Source organism: Hyperolius riggenbachi, chromosome 12, assembly GCF_040937935.1.
Source record: "Hyperolius riggenbachi isolate aHypRig1 chromosome 12, aHypRig1.pri, whole genome shotgun sequence".
In the NCBI taxonomy this organism is placed as follows: Eukaryota; Metazoa; Chordata; class Amphibia; order Anura; family Hyperoliidae; genus Hyperolius; species Hyperolius riggenbachi.
Window position 1 is genome coordinate 225,473,975 of NC_090657.1, and position 23,331 is coordinate 225,497,305.

The 23,331-nt window shown below is 49.1% G+C and overlaps 1 protein-coding gene across 1 annotated transcript in view; it reads right to left on the reverse strand.

Annotated features, from left to right (window-relative positions):
• Positions 1-22,753, reverse strand: part of ARFGEF2 (ADP ribosylation factor guanine nucleotide exchange factor 2) — a 66,296-nt gene extending 43,543 nt beyond the window's left edge. Inside the window, exons 1-9 of the mRNA XM_068263163.1 lie at positions 22,558-22,753; positions 16,411-16,441; positions 15,772-15,895; positions 15,389-15,535; positions 13,234-13,413; positions 5,547-5,745; positions 3,213-3,542; positions 1,907-2,007; positions 46-179 (exon numbers count right to left, since the gene is read on the reverse strand). Coding sequence (XP_068119264.1) covers positions 46-179; positions 1,907-2,007; positions 3,213-3,542; positions 5,547-5,745; positions 13,234-13,413; positions 15,389-15,535; positions 15,772-15,895; positions 16,411-16,441; positions 22,558-22,693 — 1,382 coding nt within the window. The 5' untranslated portion in view covers positions 22,694-22,753. The remainder of the gene's footprint in view (positions 1-45; positions 180-1,906; positions 2,008-3,212; positions 3,543-5,546; positions 5,746-13,233; positions 13,414-15,388; positions 15,536-15,771; positions 15,896-16,410; positions 16,442-22,557) is intronic.
• Positions 22,754-23,331: the final 578 nt, after the last annotated feature.

The following is a 23,331-nucleotide window of genomic DNA, read 5'->3' on the forward strand; positions in this document are numbered from 1 at the left end:
CCTTACCACAATCATGCAATCAGAAATGAGGGGTGGGACACATACTTGGGGTCTGGTGGACCATCTCCCAAAGGCTTCATGGAGAGTTTGCAAAGCGAGCGGAAGACCAGGTAGGCGTCTTTCTGGAGGATGTGGGTAAACTTAGTGCCGGAGTGCTGGCCAGGCAAAGAATCCAATTCCTGCAGGAAAGATCCGTAAACCGTTACACAGGAAGAGGAGAAAACCTGGAGTCCGTGATCACGCTTCAATTCTACTGTAATAAAATACTGAGGGAGTCGGTCACAGAGAACCTGTGCAGTCAGTGAAATACCACCTATTCTAAATGATCTAAATACTGAAACATTCCAATCAAAAGTGCTTTTCAGATCGCTTGCTTTAATCACTTGCAACGCATGTGTGCTCCATGTGTCCTCTGCTCCTCCCACTGAAAGTGGATAGGAGATAAAACTTTTACTCATTGCATAATTGTGTTCCTTACATATAGATTATAGGGCATTCCTCAAGCCAAATACTTTTTTTTTAATACTCTTATTGCCTATAAGCTAAACAAGCCTCTACCATAGCTCAAAGTGCCTTGGCACTCCATGTAGCAAGGGCATATGGGAGCTCAGTCTGGGCAGGAGGAGAAGGAGATTACTAGCCAGAGATTTCAGAGGCAGAGGGGAAGAGGGAGGAGGAGAGGGGAGTGAGCTGAGGGCTGGAGATGCAGTTGCAGCTTGCCTGTGTGTAATGTGACAAACAAAACATGGCCACTCTCATTGTATCACAGGAATAAATAAACATAAGGGCTCTTTTCCACTATAAAATGCGATCGCGATTTCGATCGCAATCGCGTTTCAATTTCCACCATGCGATTGCGATTGAGCTACTATACTCATAGTCCAGCTCAATCGCATACAAAACGCGGCAGGACGACAATTGCGCTTTGACCAAAATCGCATTGCAATCAGATCGCACTAATGGAAATTGCTGCTGCAGTTTCCATTAGTTTAATGTACCTTGCGATTTGCGATCAGAAGCAAATCGCAGGCTAGTGGAAAAAGGCCCTTAGACTGTTGAAGCTGTTTGCAGCTAGATTTGGTGTGTAAACTATCTAAACTTTAGATAAGATATGTACACACGTTACTTGTCAGTTAGTTTTTCATCTCGGATCCGCTTGAATTACATAAAATCATATGATCACCCAGTGGTGACTCGGGTCATCTGCTCCTCCCACTGAATGATGCAAAATCACATGACCACCCAGTGGTGACTCGGGTCATCTGCTCCTCCCACTGAATGATGCAAAATCACATGACCACCCAGTGGTGACTCGGGTCATCTGCTCCTCCCACTGAATGACGCAGAATCACAATCACCACCAGTTGTGACTCTGGTCATCTGCTCCTCCCACTGAATGATGCAAAATCACATGACCACCCAGTGGTGACTCGAGTCATCTGCTCCTCCCACTGAATGACGCAAAATCACATCACCACCAGTTGTGACTCGGGTCATCTGCTCCTCCCACTGAATGACACAAAATCATATGACCACCAAGTGGTGACTCTGATCATCTGCATCCCTCCAGCCCTATCTTAAAGGAAACCTAGTCAATTAAAACAATCCAGATGAATTTACCTGGGGCTTCTATCGCCCCCCTGCAGCCGACCTGTGCCCGCGCCAGGACAAACCGATCCCCCAGTCTCCCGCAGCGACCCAGTTTCCTTTTCGATGACTCAGCCAGTTGTTGGCCACTGCGCCTGTGCGGCCCAGGCCACATGCATCCTTGATCGGGCCCGGAGCGTCCTGTGCATGCGCAGTACGATAAAATCTGGTCTGACCAGCTTCCCCTGAGCGGTGTCCAGAATAATATAATGACATGATTAGAGTAATGCCTGTGTGCCAACTTACAGGAATCACATACCAGATTATCAGTAGAGGAGACAGACTGTCCATCATCGGCAATGCCATTGGTCTGCAGACTCTCTGGGGGAGAGACGCCCACGCCAGCAGGTTCCGGAATCTCTGTCAGGGGAAGGAGCGGCGGGTCAGTTAGGTCACACTACATCACACAGCACTCCTAAAGCTGCCCTTCCCCTCCCATCCTCCGGGGGCGCTGTCAGGGGAAGGAACAGCAGGACAGTGAGGCCACACTGCATCACATCACACAGGATCACAACTAGTACTCAGCACTCCTAAACCTGCTCTTCCTCTACCATCCTCCGAGGGGCACTGTCAGGGGAAGGAACAGCGGGTCTGAGAGGTCACACTACACTACATTACAACTAAGACTCAGCACTCCTAAACCTGCTTTTCCCTTCCCATCCCCCGGGGGCGCTGTCAGGGGAAGGAACGGCGGTCAGAGAGGTCACACTACATCACATCACAACTAGCACTCAGCATTCCTAAACCTGCCCTTCCCATCCTCCGGGGGTGCTGTCAGGGGAAGGAATGGCGGTGAGTAAGGTCACATCACATCACACACCATCACAACTAGTACTCAGCATTCCTAAACCTGCCCTTCCCCTCCCATCCTCCAGGGGCACTGTCAGCAGAAAGAATGACGGGTCAGTGAGGTTACACTACATCACACAGGATCACAACTAGTACTCAGCACGCCTAAACCTGCTCTTCCCCTCACATCTAGCCTGACAGTTGTAATGCACCTTCCTGCCTACCATACTCCTCCCACCCCCATATCCTGCCCATTGTGCAATATACCACTTGCCATACTCAGGAGGCACCATATACTGCTTGCCACCCTTAGGAGGCTCCAACCACTGCTCACCATGCTCATGAGGCACCACCTCTAGCCTGGCAGCTATCTTCACAAACTGCTACTTTCTGCCCAACTTCCTCACGAGGTGCCCTATCCTACCCATCATGCAACATACCCCACGTCATTCTCATGAGGCACCATATCCTGCTTGCCAACCTTTGCCCACCATCCTAACAAGGCGCCACACCTCTTGCCTGCATTGAAGCCAAGCTGCCCCCTCTCACCTGCCACCCTCACAAGGCCCAACCTCCTGCCAGGCATCCTCCATACCCCTGTCCTCCTCCCAGCCCATCCACCTCCCATCTTCCAAAGTGGTCTACCCATCATCATGGGCTACCGGCCCCCCAACAAGCCTGCCACTTCTTGACTACAAGGATTATGCTGCCCAGCCTCCTGTCTGCCACATCCTGAGCACCATCCTCACGTGGCCGTGGCCCCTGGCGAACCTTACCGGGTGCTGCTTTCTGGTCACCATCCTCATGGCGAGCCACCTTGTGGCTGGTATCATCATGGGGTGCCATCTCCCGGCTGCCTGCGTCTTGGGGTGCAGTCTCCTGGCCGCCGGCATCTTGGGGTGCCAACTCCTGGCCACTGGCCTCATGGGGTGCTGTCTCCTGACCACTGGTGTCTTGGGGTGCTGTCTCCTGGCTGCTGGCGTTTTGGGGTGCAGTCTCCTGGCCACCAGCGTCTTGGGGTGCAGTCTCCTGGCCACCAGCGTCATGGGGTGCCGTCTCCCGGCCGCTGTCCACAAGTGATGACCCCTCTGGCTTACTGTCCACCACTGTAGAGGACACGTTTGGCGTGTTAGTTGTTATAACTATGTAGTCAGAATAATGAAAGCAAATATAAAGTCACATAATGTAGTAAGCTTAGATACAGTGGTTTGCAAAAGTATTTGGCCCCCTTGAAGTTTTCCACATTTTGTCACATTACTGCCACAAACATGAATCAATTTTATTGGAATTCCACATGAAAGACCAATACAAAGTAGTGTACACATGAGAAGTGGAAGAAAAATCATACACGATTCCAAACATAAAAAAAAAACTGCAAAGTGGGGTGTGCGTAATTATTCAGCCCCCTGAGTCAATACTTTGTAGAACCACCTTTTGCTGCAATTACAGCTGCCAGTCTTTTAGGGTATGTCTCTACCAGCTTTGCACATCTAGAGACTGAAATCCTTGCCCATTCTTCTTTGCAAAATAGATCCAGCTCAGTCAGATTAGATGGACAACATTTGTGAACAGCAGCTTTCAGGTCTTGCCACAGATTCTCGATTGGATTTAGATCTGGACTTTGACTGGGCCATTCTAACACATGGATAGGTTTTGTTTTAAACCATTCCATTGTTGCCCTGGCTTTATGTTTATGGTCGTTGTCCTTCTGGAAGGTGAACCTCCGCCCCAGTCTCAAGTCTTTTGCAGACTCCAAGAGGTTTTTCTTCCAAGATTGCCCTGTATTTGGCTCCATCCATCTTCCCATCAACTCTGACCATCTTCCCTGTCCCTGCTGAAGAGAAGCACCCCCAGAGCATGATGCTGCCACCACCATATTTGACAGTGGGGATGGTGTGTTCAGAGTGAAGTGCAGTGTTAGTCTTCCGCCACACATAGCGGTTTGCATTTTGGCCAAAAAGTTCCATTTTGGTCTCAAGCACCTTCTTCCACATGTTTGCTGTGTCCCCCACATTGCTTGTGGCAAACTGCAAACAGGACTTGTTATGCTTTTCTGTTAATGGCTTTCTTCTTGCCACTCTTCCATAAAGGTTAACTTTGTGCAGTGCACGACTAATAGTTGTCCTATGGACAGATTCCCCCCACCTGGGCTGTAGATCTCTGCAGCTCGTCCAGAGTCACCATGGGCCTCTTGACTGCATTTCTGTTCAGCGCTTTCCTTGTTCGGCCTGTGAGTTTAGGTGGATTGCCTTGTCTTGGTAGGTTTACAGTTGTGCCATACTCCTTCCATTTCTGAATGATCGCTTGAACAGTGCTCCGTGGGATGTTCAAGGCTTTGAAAATCTTTTTGTAGCCCGACTGCTTTAAATTTCTCAATAACTTTATCCCTGACCTGTCTGGTGTGTTCTTTGGACTTCATGGTGTTGTTGCTCCCAATATTCTCTTAGACAACCTCTGAGGCCGTCACAGAGCAGCTGTATTTGTACTGACATTAGATTACACACAGGTGCACTCTATTTAGTCATTAGCACTCATCAGGCAATGTCTATGGGCAACTGACTGCACTCAGACCAAAGGGGGCTGAATAATTACTAATACCCCCCATTTTTTTTATGTATGATTTTCATTTCACTTCTCATGTGTACACCACTTTGTGTTGGTCTTTCACGTGGAATTCCAATAAAATTGATTCATGTTTGTGGCAGTAATGTGACAAAATGTGGAAAAGTTCAAGGGGGCCGAATACTTTTGCAAACCACTGTACTCTCCTATGTAGAGGTCAGGCTCCGCATCCCATAAGAGACACAGTCCTCTCTCCGTGCCCTTGTTCCACACTGAAATTCCATATCTTTGGGAGTCCTTAGAAACACTCACATCCCTGACTGCTTCGGGAAGACAGGCTCGCACAGAATCACAAGAACTTCCAAACGAGTCTTCCACCAGGTGGTCACATAGCTTTCAGGGGCGACACAGCGGTGTACCGAGGGGCACAGAGAGAGAAGCTGGAAGCCTCTTTAAGATCCAGAGTTTTTCCTCTCCATAGGCGAGTAGCTAAGTTATTTTTTTATGTGGCACTAGTTTCACTACAAAGGGTGAGCTGTTATACTGACCAGATGCAGCAGGGGGCAGCTCTTCACCGGTCCTGATGTCTTGGCTATAATCGCCATTCACCACGTCCGTACTGTCAGACATGGGGACCTCATTCTGCTGGTGTCGGGTGAGTCTTGGGGTGACCAGCGGGGACTCTGTTATTTTGTGGAATGCTGGCGAGTGCAGCTTCTGCTTTTCATGGTCACGGAATTCCTGGGTCTGACAGCCAGAGAGATGGGAGACAAATGACAGGTAATACTTCCCAGTGACTCAGTGTCCCAGCACAGAAAGAACTAGAAATATATAACATTATCAAGATCTTTTTCATGGGAAACTTAAAGAGAACCCGAGGTGGGTTTGAAGATTATTATCTGCATACAGAGGCTGGATCTGCCTATACAGTCCAGCCTCTGTTGCTATCCCAAACCCCCCTAAGGTCCCCCTGCACTCTGCAATCCCTCATAAATCACAGCCACGCTGCTGACAAACAGCTTGTCAGAGCTGGCTGTGTTTATCTCTATAGTGTCAGTCTGCTGCTCTCCCCGCCTCTTGCAGAACTCCAGTCTCCGCCTGCATCCCTTCCCTCCCTGCTGATTGGAGGGAAGGGATAGGGGCAGGGACCGGAGCTATGCAGGAGGCGGGGGAGCAGCTGAGACTGACACTACAGATGTAAACACAGCCTCACAGCACGGCTGTGATTTATGAGGGATTGCAGAGTGCAGGGGGACCTTAGGGGGGTTTGGGATAGCAACAGAGGCTGGGCTGTATAGGCAGATCCAGCCTCTGTATGCAGATAACATTCTTTAAACACACCTCGGGTTCTCTTTAACCACTTGAGGACCACAGTCTTTTCGCCCCTTAAGGACCAGAGCCTTTTTCTCCATTCAGACCACTGCAGCTTTCACGGTTTATTGCTCGGTCATACAACCTACCACCTAAAGGAATTTTACCTCCTTTTCTTGTCACTAATACAGCTTTCTTTTGCTGCTATTTGATTGCTGCTGCGAGTTTTAGTTTTTATTATATTCATCAAAAAAGACATGAATTTTGGCAAAAAAATGACTTTTTTAACTTGCTGTGCTGACATTTTTCAAATAAAGTAAAATTTCCTATACATTTGAGCGCGAAAGTTATTCTGCTACATGTCTTTGATAAAAAAAAAAAAAAAAAAAACCATTCAGTGTATATTTATTGGATTGGGTAAAAGTTATAGCGTTTACAAACTATGGTGCCAAAAGTGAATTTTCCCATTTTCAAGCATCTCTGACTTTTCTGCGCACCGGTCAGGTTTCATGAGGGGCTAAAATTCCAGGATAGTACAAATACCCCCCAAATGACCCCATTTTGGAAAGAAGACATCCCAAAGTATTCAGTGAGATTCATGGTGAGTTCATAGAAGATTTTATTTTTTGTCACAAGTTAGCGGAAAATGACACTTTCTGACAAAAAAAAGAAAAAAAAAAAAAGTTTCCATTTCTTCTAACTTGCGACAAAAAAAAAAAATGAAATCTGCCACGGACTCACTATGCTCCTCTCTGAATACCTTGAAGTGTCTACTTTCCAAAATGGGGTCATTTGTGGGGTGTGTTCACTGTCCTGGCATTTTGGGGGGTGCCTAATTGTAAGCACCCCTGTAAAGCCTAAAGATGCTCATTGGACTTTGGGCCCCTTAGCGCAGTTAGGCTGCAAAAAAGTGCCACACATGTGGTATTGCCGTACTCAGGAGAAGTAGTAGAATGTGTTTTGGGGTGTATTTTTACACATACCCATGCTGGGTGGGAGAAATATCTCCGTAAATGACAATTGTTTTATTTTTTTTTTTACACACAATTGTCTATAGAGATATTTCTCCCACTCAGCATGGGTATGTGGAAAAATACACCCCAAAACACATTATACTACTTCTCCTGAGTACGGCGATACCACATGTGTGGCACTTTTTTGCACCCTAACTGCGCTAAGGGGCCCAAAGTTCAATGAGTACCTTTAGGATTTCACAGGTCATTTTGAGAAATTTCGTTTCAAGACTACTCCTCACGGTTTAGGGCCCCTAAAATGCCAGGACAGTATAGGAACCCCACAAATTACCCCATTTTAGAAAGAATACACCCCAAGGTATTCCGTTAGGAGGATGGGGAGTTCATAGAAGATTTTTTTTTTTTTGTCACAAGTTAGCGGAAATTGATTTTAATTGTTTTTTTTTTTTCACAAAGTGTCATTTTCCGCTAACTTGTGACAAAAAATAAAATCTTCTATGAACTCACCATACTCTTAACGGAATACCTTGGGGTGTCTTCTTTCTAAAATGGGGTCATTTGTGGGGTTCCTATACTGCCCTGGCATTTTAGGGGCCCTAAACCGTGAGGAGTAGTCTTGAAACCAAATGTCGCAAAATGACCTGTGAAATCCTAAAGGTACTTATTGGACTTTGGGCCTCTTAGCGCACTTAGGGTGCAAAAAAGTGTCACACGTGGTATCGCCATACTCAGGAGAAGTAGTATAATGTGTTTTGGGGTGTATTTTTACACATACCCATGCTGGGTGGGAGAAATATCTCTGTAAATGACAATTGTTTGCTTTTTTTTTTTACACACAATTGTCCATTTACAGAGAGATTTCTCCCACCCAGCATGGGTATGTGTAAAAATACACCCCAAAACACAATATACTACTTCTTCTGAGTACGGCGATACCACATGTGTGACACTTTTTTGCAACCTAGGTGCGCTAAGGGGCCTAACGTCCTATTCACAGGTCATTTTGAGGCATTTGGATTCTAGACTACTGCTCACGGTTTAGGGCCCCTAAAATGCCAGGGCAGTATAGGAACCCCACAAGTGACCCCATTTTAGAAAGAAGACACCCCAAGGTATTCTGTTAGGAGTATGGTGAGTTCATAGAAGATTTTTTTTTTGTCACAAGTTAGCGGAAAATGACACTTTGTGAAAAAAAAAACAATACATATCAATTTCCGCTAACTTGTGACAAAAAATAAAATCTTCTATGAACTCATCATACACCTAACAGAATACCTTGGGGTGTCTTCTTTCTAAAATGGGGTCACTTGTGGGGTTCCTATACTGCCCTGGCATTTTAGGGGCCCTAAACCGTGAGGAGTAGTCTTGAACCCAAATGTCTCAAAATGACCTGTGAAATCCTAAAGGTACTCATTGGACTTTGGGCCCCTTAGCACAGTTAGGCTGCAAAAAAGTGTCACACATGTGGTATCGCCGTACTCAGAAGAAGTAGTATAATGTGTTTTGTGGTGTATTTTTACATATAACCATGCTGGGTGGGAGAAATATCTCTGTAAATGACACATTTTTGATTTTTTTTTTTACACACAATTGTCCATTTACAGAGAGATTTCCCCCACCCAGCATGGGTATGTGTAAAAATACACCACAAAACACATTATACTACTTCTCCTGAGTATGGCGATACCACATGTGTGACACTTTTTTGCAGCCTAGGTGCGCTAAGGGGCCCAACGTCCTATTCACAGGTCATTTTGAGGCATTTGTTTTCTAGACTACTCCTCACGGTTTAGGGCCCCTAAAATGCCAGGGCAGTATAGGAACCCCACAAGTGACCTCATTTTAGAAAGAAGACACCCCAAGGTATTCCGTTAGGGGTATGGTGAGTTCATAGAAGATTTTATTTTTTGTCACGAGTTAGTGAAAAATGACACTTTGTGAAAAAAACAATAAAAATGCAATTTCCGCTAACTTTTGACAAAAAATAAAATCTTCTATGAACTCATCATACACCTAACAGAATACCTTGGGGTGTCTTCTTTCTAAAATGGGGTCACTTATGGGGTTCCTATACTGCCCTGGCATTTTACGGGCCCAAAACTGTGAGTAGTCTGGAAACCAAATTTCTCAAAATGACTGTTCAGGGGTATAAGCATCTGCAAATTTTGATGACAGGTGGTCTATGAGGGGGCAAATTTTGTGGAACCGGTCATAAGCAGGGTGGCCTCTTAGATGACAGGATGTTTTGGGCCTGATCTGATGGATAGGAGTGCTAGGGGGGGTGACAGGAGGTGATTGATGGGTGTCTCAGGGGGCGGTTAGAGGGGAAAATAGATGCAATCAATGCACTGGGGAGGTGATCGGAAGGGGGTCTGAGGGGGATCTGAGGGTTTGGCCGAGTGATCAGGAGCCCACACAGGGCAAATTAGGGCCTGATCTGATGGGTAGGTGTGCTAGGGGGTGACAGGAGGTGATTGATGGGTGTCTCAAGGTGTGATTAGAGGGGGGAAATAGATGCAAGCAATGCACTAGCGAGGTGATCAGGGCTGGGGTCTGAGGACGTTCTGAGGTGTGGGCGGGTGATTGGGTGCACGCAAGGGGCAGATTAGGGTCTAATCTGATGGGTAACCGTGACAGGTGGTGATTGATGGGTAATTAGTGGGTGTTTAGAGGAGAGAAGAGATGTAAACACTGCACCTGGGAGGTGATCTGATGTCGGATCTGCGGGCGATCTATTGATGTGGGTGGGTGATCAGATTTCCCGCAAGGGGCAGGTTAGGGGCTGATTGATGGGTGGCAGTGACAGGGGGTGATTGATGGGTGGCAGTGACAGGGGGTGATTGATAGGTGATTGACAGGTGATCAGTGGGTCATTACAGGGAATAACAGATGTAAATATTGCACTGGCGAATTGATAAGGGGGGGTCTGAGGGCAATATGAGCGTGTGGGCGGGTGATTGGGTGCCCGCAAGGGGTAGATTAGGGTCTAATCTGATGGGTAACAGTGACAGGTGGTGATAGGGGGTGATTGATGGGTGATTGATGGGTAATTAGTGGGTGTTTAGAGGAGAGAAGAGATGTAAACACTGCGCTTGGGAGGTGATCTGATGTCGGATCTGCGGGCGATCTATTGGTGTGGGTGGGTGATCAGATTGCCCGCAAGGGGCAGGTTAGGGGCTGATTGATGGGTAGCAGTGACAGGGGGTGATTGACGGGTGATTGACAGGTGAGCAGGGGGGATAGATGCATACAGTACACGGGAAGGGGGGGTCTGGGGAGAATCTGAGGGGTGGGGGGGGGGGTGATCAGGAGGGGCAGTGGGGGGGATAAAAAAAAAAAAGCGTTGACAGATAGTGACAGGGAGTGATTGATGGGTGATTAGGGGGGGTGACTGGGTGCAAACAGTGGTCTGGGGGGTGGGCAGGGGGGGGGGGGTCTGAGGGGTGCTGTGGGCGATCAGGGGGCAGGGGGGGGGGATCCGTGTGCTTGGGTGCAGACTAGGGTGGCTGCAGCCTGCCCTGGTGGTCCCTCGGACACTGGGACCACCAGGGCAGGAGGCAGCCAGTATAATAGGCTTTGTATACATTACAAAGCCTATTATACATACGTGCAGCGGCGATCTGGGAGCTAGTAACCGGCCGGCGCTTCCGAACGGCCGGCGGGTTACTACGAGCGGTGGGCGGAGCGAGTCCCCGGCAGCTGATCGCGTCACGAATGACGCGATCGCCGCATAGCCACTCCCGCAGCCGCCCCCGCCGATGGGCGTATTGCGGTCGTTTGGGCCCGGACTTTGCCGCCGCCCATCGGCTGGGGGCGTCCTCAAGTGGCTAAAGGGGCACTATGGCGAAAAATTGAACATGTGCAAACAGACAAATAAGAAGTACATTTCTTCCTTAGTAAAAATGAGTCATAAAATACTTTTCTCCTATGTTGCTGTCACTTACAGTAGGTAGTAGAAATCTGACAGAAGTGACAGGTTTTGGACTAGTCCATCTCTTCATAGGGGATTCTCAGCAAGGCTTTTATTCTTTATAAAGATATACCATAAAAAGGATTTAAACAATGATGCTGGCGAGCTTCCCTGCTCGCTACTCAGTTTTTTTGCCAGTTGGACAGAGCAACTGCCATTCACTATGTGCTTTTGAAAATAAATAAATCCCTGAGAATCCCCCCCATGAAGAGATGGACTGGTCCAAAACCTGTCGCTTCTGTCAGACTTCTACAACCTACTGTAAGTGACAGCAACATAGGAGAAAAGTAATTTATGGGTCATTTTACTCTGGGGAAAAAAAAAAAACAAAAAAAAAAAACATACTTATTTGTATATGTTTGCACATATTTTAAATTTTTAAAATTTTCACCATAGTGCCCCTTTAAATAAAAACTCCTTTCATCAATTCCAGCAGCACCATGACGCATCCACACCTTTACCCAGCATTTCACCATGGCAGTACCGACGCTATGACCATACGTGGAACCCTCCTCGCCGCCAAGGCAACACGCGGCACCCTCCTCTCTGCCCCGGCAACACGCGGAACCCTCCTCGCCGCCAAGGCAACACGCGGCACCCTCCTCCCTGCCCCGGCAACACGCGGCACCCTCCTCCCTGCCCCGGCAACACGCGGCACCCTCCTCCCTGCCCCGGCAACACGCGGCACCCTCCTCCCTGCCCCGGCAACACGCGGCACCCTCCTCCCTGCCCCGGCAACACGCGGCACCCTCCTCCCTGCCCCGGCAACACGCGGCACCCTCCTCTCTGCCCCGGCAACACGCGGCACCCTCCTCTCTGCCCCGGCAACACGCGGCACCCTCCTCTCTGCCCCGGCAACACGCGGCACCCTCCTCTCTGCCCCGGCAACACGCGGCACCCTCCTCTCTGCCCCGGCAACACGCGGCACCCTCCTCTCTGCCCCGGCAAAACGCGGCACCCTCCTCTCTGCCCCGGCAAAACGCGGCACCCTCCTCTCTGCCCCGGCAACAGACAGCAACCTCCTCTCCACCCCAGCAACACGCCACACCCACTTTTTTACCCGGCAACACATGGCACCCTCCTCTCAGCCCCAGCAACACGCGACAATCTCCTCTCCGCCTCAGCAACAGACAGCACCCTCCTCTACACCCCAGCAACACGCCACACCCACCTCTCCACCCCAGCAACACGTCACACCCACCTCTTTACCCGGCAACACATGGCACATTCCTCTCTGCCCGGCAACACCCTCCTCTCCGCCCTGACAACACGCAACAATCTCCTCTCCAACCCGGGAAGAGATGACACCCTCCTCACCACCCCAGCAACACACCACACCCACTTCTTTGCTCGGCAACACGCAGCATCCTCCTCTCCGGCCCGGCAAAACGTGGCAGCCTCCTCTCAGCACGCGACACCCTCCTCTCCACCCAAGCAACACACCACACCCACTTCTCGGCCCGGCACCCTCCTCTCCGCCCCGGCAATACACAGCACCCTCCACTCTGCCCTGGCAACAGGCGGTACCCTCCTCTCCACCCCAGCAACACGCCACACCCAATTCTTTGCCCGGCAAGATGCGGCACCCGCTCTGCCCCGGCAAGACGAGGCACCCTCCTCTCCGCCCCGGCACCCTCCTCTCCAGCCCGGCAAGACGCGGCACCCTCCTCTCCGCCCCGGCACCCTCCTCTCCGCCCCGGCAAGACGCGGCACCCTCCTCTCCGCCCCGGCAAGACGCGGCACCCTCCTCTCCGCCCCGGCAAGACGCGGCACCCTCCTCTCCGCCAACACGCAACAATTTCATCTCCGCCCCGGCAACAAGCCGCACCCTCCTCTCCCATCAGTAACACATGGCACCTTTTTTCTCCACCCTGCAATACGCAGCACCCGACCCTCCACCCAGCAAAATATAGGGCAGCCTCCTCTTTCCGGACAATACAAAGCACCCTGCTTTCCACCCGGCAACCCCCTTTCTCTTACCGCCTGAACCTCCATGCGGGTGAAGATGACATTCAGCATCTGGGTGAGGGTGGCTCTGGCTGTGGTCTGGTTCACCAGATTCTTGCTGGCCAGGTAGATGTTGTAACAAGTGCGGACAGTCTGCAGGATGGTGGCCTCGTGGATCTCCACGTATGGAGAAGTGACTACGGTCAACAAAGCCTGAAACAAGAGAGAAGACGTGAGCAACACAATTAGCGCTATTGCGGCCGCAACGCGTCCAAAAATACGTAATGCGGCAACGCGTATTTTTGTACGCATTGCGGCCCACAATAGCGCTAATTGCAGTCGGGGATGCGGAAAAAGCTATGTGTGGTCAGTCCTGACGGGCCTGTCGGCAAAAACGAAACTAGCTGGCAGCGGGGGACCAGAGGATTAGTGAGCGGCTGCGAGGGCACAGGACTGCTGCAGGGGGCTGGTAGAAACCCCAGGTGAGTAAAACTTTTTTTTTTTCCTGGCTAAAGTGTCTCTTTAACTAGTAATTGTAGCTATGGATGTCTTTCAACGCAAGGAAAGCATCTAAGCCCCTTTTAAATGCAGGTATAGAGTTTGCCATAACGACTTCCTGTGGCAATGCATTCCACAACTTAATCACTCTTACTGTAAAGAACCCTTTCCTAAAAAAAAATGGCTAAAACGTTTTTCCCTCCATGCGCAGATCATGTCCTCTAGTCCTTTGAGAAGGCCTAGGGTCAAAAAGCTCATCCGCCAAGCTATTATATTGCCCTCTGATGTATTTATACATGTTAATTAGATCCCCTCTAAGGCGTCTTTTCTCTAGACTAAATAAACCCAGTTTATCTAACCTTTCTTGGTAAGTGAGACCTTCCATCCCACGTATCAATTTTGTTGCTCATCTCTGCACCTGCTCTAAAACTGCAATATCTTTCCTGTAATGTGGTGCCCAGAACTGAATTCCATATTCCAGATGTGGCCTTAGAGAGTTAAAGAGACTCTGAAGTCTCAAAAAAACAAACGTCTTTTTATTTAACAAATAGGTTTAATATCTTAGCCCTAACTAAACCGTCGCTGTAAACTATCTAAATCCTCCCTAACTCGCCCTCCCTCTCCCCTGCAAAATCCACAACTTTCTTGGTTGTGGATTTTGCTGCACTGTGCGCCTCCGTGTGAGGCAGAGCTATGAGCTGCAGCCCTGCCTCACACGCATCTGTCAGCGGCGGATCTCCGCCTCTCCCCCGCCCCTCTCAGTGAAGGAAGACAGAGGGGCGAGGGAGAGGCGGCGATCCTGGCTGACAGACACGCTGAGAGGCAGAGCTGCGGCTCATAGCTCTGCCTCTCACGGAAGCGCTGCCCTGATTGCCCCCCAGAGAGTTGGGGGGGTGGGGGGGATTTAGATAGTTTACAGCTGCGGGAATGAGGCGGTTTAGTAAGGGCTAAGATATTAAACATATATAAAAAGATGGGGTTTTTTGAGACTTCAGAGTCTCTTTAAAACAGGGGTAATATGCTAGCATCTCGATTTTTTATTTCCCTTTTAATGCATTCTATTTCCCTTTTAATGCCATTATTGTCCCTTTTGTGAAAATACTACACTATTAGTGATCCTGTTTGTGTCTTTTTTTCTTTCGAGTGCCACACTGACCTCGTCCTATCAGACACCCCCTTACTATCTTAGCTTGTGTACTCAGTGCTGGCTCTGATCAGAGGTAAAGCATGGAAGCAGGTATGTCTCGTGGGAAGCACATATAGAGAGGCCTCCTATATCATATGGCTTAGCACAGCTCTGGCTCGCTCAGCAGATCATGAGACTATCTCAGGGTCGTGGGTTGGAGCCGCCAGTAATGAGGTTGGTAAAGTATGGAATGTAAAATGTATGTACTTCAGAAGACCATTTTATGTTAGATGAATAGATTTGACATAACCCTGTTATATGTAATTTTTGTATGTAGATAAAATAATTCATTTTCATATAAAAAGATTCTGGTCCAAGACTCTAGTTACGTCACTGGGGATCTCTGTTATACACAAAGTGTTGGTATGACAGGTGAGAGCCTATCTGACCGTCCATAGGAGGACTGGCAAGTCATTGAGATTAGTATTCTCCACAGATGGTTCACCTAATTTATTCCTTAATTATTTTACACCTTAATTATTTGATAGGACACTGTTCAGGTACCTTTATGATCTGGAGCTGGACCCCTTCGTCCGTCTGCGGTCCCTGGAAGCAGTTGCAGATTGTGTCCACGATGCGATCAATAAGTCGCTTCCCTGCGATTCCTTTATCTGGTGCATTGCCGGTAATGTGGCCGTATGCAATGAGCTTCTACAAGACAAACAGGAAGTTATCAGCGCTGTCGCAGCTGTACACATCCTGTCCGCCATCTTTATCCCCCGCCTCTGAGACAGACTGGTGGCATCACTTTACCAAGCCAGAGCTTACATCCATACCAGCATGAGGCCGGCACACTGTGGAATGGCCAGTAGGTCTGGCGCACAATCCCAGGCTATCTCCATACACAGTTAGATTCCCCCCCCCCCTCACGTAGCAGCAGCCATTACCTGCAGGCAGTCCAGGGCAGTGCTGACGATGCGAGGGGACTTGGTCTGACAGGACAGCTCAAATGGGAGGAAATACTTGTCAGCCTCAATGAATTTGGGTTTGGATGGGAGCTCGGAGCCGAATCTGAAAAAAATGGAGGAAATAGGAGATGACACCACATGGGATACATTTCACAATGTAAATCATGGAGAGGAGAGATCGTAGTTTCTGTGTCCCTCGGCACAGCTGTGTTGTCGGCCAGTAGTCAGGTGATCACGACATGCGGACATGCGCAGAATGCTCCTGGCCACGGGAGGGCGACAGTGAGCGGCACGTGCGCACATGCACGGAAGAAGCCAACCTGGCCAGATCGGTGGCCAATGCGTATGACCAGTTGCAAGCATGCACCATTTGCGGTCCCGTCGCCCCCGGGGCGTTCTGGGCATGCGCAGTTCACATGCACAGAAGAAGCTGACCAGGCCGGGTAATGGACCATTACAGAGTGAACAGCTGACTACAGGGGAAGCTGTGCCGAGGGACACAGAGACTGAGGGGCTGGAAGAAGCTGTTTTTTTTAGCTTTCTCATGTATCCTTTAGGTAGTTGTGAATTCTTGTGAAGTAACTATAGTAACCACATTATTATTGCCATGATACTTACTTCTCTCTCTCCAGCTCCGCCTTGATTTCATCTACAAGAGAAAGAAGACAAGTCTGAGAACTGCACAAACTCCTAAATACAGACATAATGAGGGCTGTAACTCCCGCCCACAACAAAGACCACACCCATAGCAGTCTGAGCATTATTACTGCTGAGCATGTCTGAGCAAGATTACTCCCGATCACAAGGCAGAGTGACGCCAGCTTCTGCAACAGTATCACTAGTGTCTGAGCATTATTACTTTGAACCACAAGGCGAAGTCAACCAAGCCTCTGCCATAATATTCGTATCTGAGCATTATTACTTCTGACCACAAGGCGGAGTTACTAAAGCCTCTGCAGCAATATCACTGGTGTATGAGCATTATTATTCCTGACCACAACTAGAGAGAGACACCAGCCTCTGCAGCAATATCACTAGTGTCTGAGCATTATTACTCCTGACCACAACTAGAGACACCAGCCTCTGCCACAATATCACTTGTGTCTGAGCATTATTACTCCTGACCACAAGGCAAAGTCACACCAGCCTCTGCCACAATATCACTTGTATCTGAGCATTATTACTCCTGACCACAACTAGAGACACCAGCCTCTGCCACAATATCACTTGTGTCTGAGCATTATTACTCCTGACCACAAGGCAAAGTCACACCAGCCTCTGCCACAATATCACTTGTATCTGAGCATTATTACTCCTGACCACAACTAGAGACACCAGCCTCTGCCACAATATCACTTGTGTCTGAGCCTTATTACTCCTGACCACAAGGCAAAGTCACACCAGCCTCTGCCACAATATCACTAGTGTCCGAGCATTATTACTCCTGACCACCACTAGAGACACCAGCCTCTGCAATAATATCACTGGTGTCTGAGCATTATTACTCCTGACCACAAGGCAAAGTCACACTAGCCTCTGCCACAATATCACTGGTGTCTGAGCATTATTACTCCTGACCATAAGGCAAAGTCACACCAGCCTCTGCCATATATCACTAGTGTCTGAGCATTATTACTTTGGACCACAAGGCGGAGTCAACCAAGCCTCTGCCATAATATTAGTATCTGATCATTATTACTTCTGACCACAAGGCGGAGTTACTAAAGCCTCTGCAACAATATCGCTAGTGTGAGCATTATTACTCCTGACCACAACTAGAGACACCAGCCTCTGCAATATATCACTAGTGTCTGAGCATTATTACTCCTGACCACAAGGCAAAGTCACACCAGCCTCTGCCACAATATCACTAGTGCCTGAGCATTATTACTCCTGACCACAACTAGAGACACCAGCCTCTGCCACAATATCACTAGTGTCTGAGCATTATTACTCCTGACCATAAGGCAAAGTCACACCAGCCTCTGCCACAATATCACTAGTGCCTGAGCATTATTACTCCTGACCACAAAGCAAAGTCACACTAGCCTTTGGCACAATATCACTAGTGTCTGAGCATTATTACTCCTGACCACAACTAGAGACACCAGCCTCTGCCACAATATAACTTGTGTCTGAGCATTATTACTCCTGGCCATAAGGCAAAGTCACACCCGCCTCTGCCACAATATCACTAGTGCCTGAGCATTATTACTCCTGACCACAACTAGAGACACCAGCCTCTGCCACAATATCACTAGTGTCTGAGCATTATTACTCCTGACCACAACTAGAGACACCAGCCTCTGCCACAATATAACTAGTGTCTGAGCATTATTACTCCTGGCCATAAGGCAAAGTCACACCAGTCTTTGGCACAATATCACTAGTGTCTGAGCATTATTACTCCTGACCACAAGGCAAAGTCACACTACCCTCTGGCACAATATTTTGTGTCTGAGCATTATTACTCCTGACCACAAGGCAAAGTCACACCAGCCTCTGCCACAATATCACTAGTGTCTGAGCCTTATTACTCCTGACCACAACTAGAGACACCAGCCTCTGCCACAATATTTAGTGTCAGCATTATTATTCCTGACCACAACTAGAGACACCAGCCTCTGCCACAATATCACTAGTGTCTGAGCATTATTACTCCTGACCACAAGGCAAAGTTACACTAGCCTTTGGCACAATATCACTAGTGTCTGAGTATTATTACTCCTGACCACAAGGCAAAGTTACACCCGCCTCTGCCACTATATCACTTGCAGCAGGCGACCCACTACCCCTTGCGGGACTCTCTGGTGAAGACCAGCCATCACATATACTCCACATCCTGGCACAGCCAAACCAAGAACCGGTCCCAATAGATGGATGCCAGCTGAATGAGTTTCTTTTCCCATAGGACTCTGCTTGGGCATTGTGGTTTCACAGATGATCTTGTCAATAGAGCTGGATTGTGAGCTGGAGAACCCAGTTACGTACTTCATCCATGACTGTCCTGCTTCTCTCCTTTATGTTTATTTACTATACAGAATATCCAACGCTTTCCATAAAATGCTTTCTTGTCATTAAAGGGAATATCCCACCAGCCCCCAAAAAACGACATCTACTTACGCGGGGCTTCCTCCAGCCCCTAGCAGCCGCTCTGTCCCTCGCTGCAGCTCTGCTGTCCGCCGCTGGCTCCCAGTCCCTGACGGGGCAGAGGCCGGCCTCGCCAGGTCATCCTCTACTGCGTCTGCACAGTACACTCCCCACCACGTGCGAGTGATTGATAGCGTCGCAAGCGCGGTAGAGGATGACCTGGAGAGGCCTCTGCACCGGGGACCAGCGGCTGAGAACAGAGCTGCGGCGAGGGACGTAGAGGCTGCTAGGGGCTGGAGGAAGCCACGCGTAAGTAGATGTCATATTTTTAGGGGCTGCTTGGACATTCCCTTTCAGGGTTTTTATATGCTAATTTGCCTTAATAGCACCTTGTTATCTTTCTTTAATATGGATATAGAGAATTAACTACTTGCCGCGATTGCTGCAGTATATCTACTCCCCTTAGGGACTTCACATACTGCCCCCAATGGGGTAGATACTCGTCTTCTGTTTTGTACAAGTGGCACACATGCGCTCGTACCTGCCAGCGGCTTTTAGAGGACAGATTGGTGAATGGGAACATATGTTCCCAAAGCCAATCGAAGTGCCTGATTAATGAATAATCTTATCTGTAAGGAGCAGCAAGGATTAGTAGTAATTGAAAAACTGCAAACCACCCCAACCCCCACCCCCAACTTTCGCTTTTGTTTGTAATTCAGCTTTCCAGGCAGGAAGGCTCCATCTAGTGGACAAATATAATAGTGCACTGCACTACTAGTATGCGAAAAAAAACAAAACTACATATATAAAGAAAAAGGGAAAAAAAGCCAAAGTGACAGAATTTAAAAAAAAAACAAAAACTTAACTTACGTTAGGGACTTAGCTTTTTATATATGCATGCCATTAGGGTATATTTTATTTTTACAAACAATGGCTGTAATTATTGACAGGGTACAGTGAAAAAGCAAAAAAATTACACTTTTATTTCCAAATAAAATAGTGTTCACCACAGAATTTTTTTCCAGCCGGGTGGCATGAAAAGTAGGCAGGAGGGGCTTGATGGGGAATGCAGTGTCGGTGCAATTCTGCAATTCAGCGTAGGATGAGGAGATGAGCCGATGAAAGTCGTGTGCTTACCAAAATTAGCCGGGTGGAGCACCTGGCTAAAAGAGCCTGGAGAGAACACTGAAATATTGTCACCGCATAATTTAAATGGTTGCGATAACCGGGAGAAATAAAATGTGTGAATTGTATCTATGGTCACACGTTTTATTTTAAAACTATAATGTCTGAAAACTGAGAAACAATGCACTGTTTATTACCATATTATTTGGAATATATGACACTCCAAAATCCAGGGAAAAAACATATACTAAACCTGGTGCATCCATGTTCCAGGAACGTCTTATAGATGTTCTCTCCCCAATAACTGTCCTCTTCTGTATCCGTGTCATCCTCTGCCTCCTTATGTCCCCCTGTGCATCCCCTCCTGTCTACCTGTGTCTCCTCCTGGCCCCCCGCATGTCCCCTCCTGACCTCCCACTGCATGTCCCCTCTGCTTCCGTGTCCCATCCTGGCCCCCCCGCACTCTCCTCCGCTCCCGTGTCCCCTCCTGCCCCCCCCCCCCTGCTCCCGTGTCCCATCATGACCCCCCCCCCCGCATCTCTGCATTTCTCCTCCGCTGCCCTGTGTCCCCTCCTGACCCCCCATCTCTCCTCTTCTCCCGTGTCCCCTCCTGACCCCTCGCATCTCTCCTCCGCTCCCCTGTGTCCCCTCCTGATCCCCCGCATCTCTCCTCTGCTCCCGTGTCCCCTCCTGACCCCCCGCATCTCTCCTCTGCTCCCGTGTCCCCTCCTGATCCCCCGCATCTCTCCTCCGCTCTCGTGTCCCCTCCTGACCCCCCGCATCTCTCCTCTGTTCCCGTCTCCCCTCCTGACCCCCCGCATCTCTCCTCTGCTCCCCCCATCCTTCCTCTGCTCCCCTGTGTCCCCTCCTGACCTCCCGCATCTCTCCTCTGCTTCTCCCCGCCCCCCATCTTTCCTCTGCTCCCCTGTGTCCCCTCCTGACCTCCCCTGCTCCCGTGTATAAATAATAAGCGGCAGCACCAACTCACTTCACCAGCGATCAGCAGAAGCCGTCACTAGGGGGAGCCACGCAGGAGATGAGACGTCTGCTGATCACAGCTGGTGAGGTGAGACACACTGCTGCAAATTATTTATACACAGGGGAGAGGAGGAGAGACGCGGGAGACAAGGCAGGGAGTCCCCGACGTCGCATCGGTTAATTTCAGCAGGCGATCGTAAGTTGGTGGCTCCCTGCCCTGTGTTTGGAATATAAGACACAGGGACTTTTTCTCTCCTTTTTTGTATAGATCATTTCGGTGTGATAAGTAGTGTTAAAGTTATTGTTGGATGAATAGGAGTAGCACTGTCAGGTGAAAATTGCTCTGGTCCATAAGGGGATAAACCTCTTAGTTGTGAAGCGGGTAATGGGGGATTATATACACAGTATGTATAGGGGAAGAGTGGTGTAATAGGGGACAGGGTCTCAACCTCTACTCACCTCCCACGCCTTCCTCAGGCTGCATAACACATATACATATATACATATTATACAGAGGTGGAGGTCAGGTATATAGTAGTGTTCTCCCCAGAAGTTTTTTCCAACCGGGTGGCATGAAAAAGTAGCCGGGTGGGGTGCGAGGGGAAAATGCAGGGCCAGCACAACTCTGCTTACAGCATAAGGAGGTGGAAGAGGAGGGGAGCTGATGACAGCCGTGTGTGCCCTAAAACAGCCTGGGGAGAACACTGTATAGTATACGGATGGAGGGGCTAGGCCATCTCACGGCCCTCCTGAGTGGTACAAGCTGGGCTCACTACAGCCCCCACTCCACCAGACTATATACAGTATATATAGAGAGGGTATATATTATACAGAGGCAAGGGTGGGGTGTATATGAAATACAGAGGAGGGGGTGGGGTGTTTATGATATACAGAGGCACAAGTGGTGTGTGTATATGAAATACAGAGGAGGGGGTGGGGTGTTTAGGATATATAGCGGCAGGAGTGGTGTGTATATGAAATACAGAGTAGGGGGTGCGGTGTTTATGATATACAGAGGCAGGAGTGGTGTGTATATGAAATACAGAGGAGGGAGTGGGGTGTATATGTTATACAGAGGCAGGAGTGGGGTTTATATTATGTACAGAGGCAGAGGTGGGTGTATATGATATACAGAGGTAGTGATGGGGTGTATATGTAAGGGTGCGATGTATATAATATAGAGGTGGGGGCAAGGTGTATACAGCATAAAGATGGAGGGGCTCCACACTTCTGGCCACCTCACTGGCCTTCCTGAGCGGTGCATGCTGGGCTTTCCGCAGCTCCTGCTCCCCCAGGCTGTATACAGTATGTATATATATATATATATGTATATATATATATATATATATATATATATATATATATATATATATATATATATATATATATATATATATATATATATAAAGAGGGGGTGGGGTGTATATGATATACAGAGGAGTGAGTGGGTGTATATGATATACAGAGGAGGGGGTGGGGTGTATATGGTATACAGCTGTAGGGGTGGGATGTATATAATATACAGAGGTAGGGGCAAGGTGTATACAGCAAACAGATGGACGGGCTCCTCACCTCTGGCCACCTCACAGGCCCTCCTGAGCGGTGCATGCTGGGCTTTCCGCAGCTCCCGCTCCCCAAGGATGCGCTCCAGGCCCCGGCACAGGAACATAGTCTTAGTCTCCCCGGCCTCCTGCTTTCCCACCATCATCAGCTGCTCTCACCGCGCCGCCATCTTCCCTCCGTCACATGACCCCAGAGCCACGCCCCCTTCCATGCTGGCAAACCAAAGGTCTGGCCCGAGAAGCCGTGTGACGTCACCCAGGGGCAGGCCTAACGCTGACAGCGCTGAGGAGACGGGGCGGGGCCAACTGTCAGGAGCGCTTCCACGGAAACCATTTTCCCGGAGCCCAGAGAGCCTCCGTCACTAATAATAGCATCACCTGTCACGTGACTGCCCCAGCCTGGCCACGCCCCAGTCGTCCCACTATATATATAGCCCAGGCCACGCCCCAGCTGTGCAGAGACCACTAGAGATGCTGAGTGGGATGCAGATTTTACGGCAGTGAAAGTGACCACTAAGCAGCGTTTCCTGCTGAGAGGTGTAGGCCAACATAGGTCCATCTGTTTTAAAGTAATTGGGATGCAATTTAAAAAAACAAGTACTTACCTATGGAGAGGGAAGGCTCTGGGTCGTATAGAGCCTCCCCGCTCCTTTCCCAGTGCCCTCAGTGCAGCGCTGGCTCCTCTGATTTCCATCGCCGCGGGGTACTTTGGGAGCCGAGCCCTCCTGAAGACAGGGGACTCCATACTGCGCCATGTGAGTGCACGAGAGAGGGCCAGCATCAT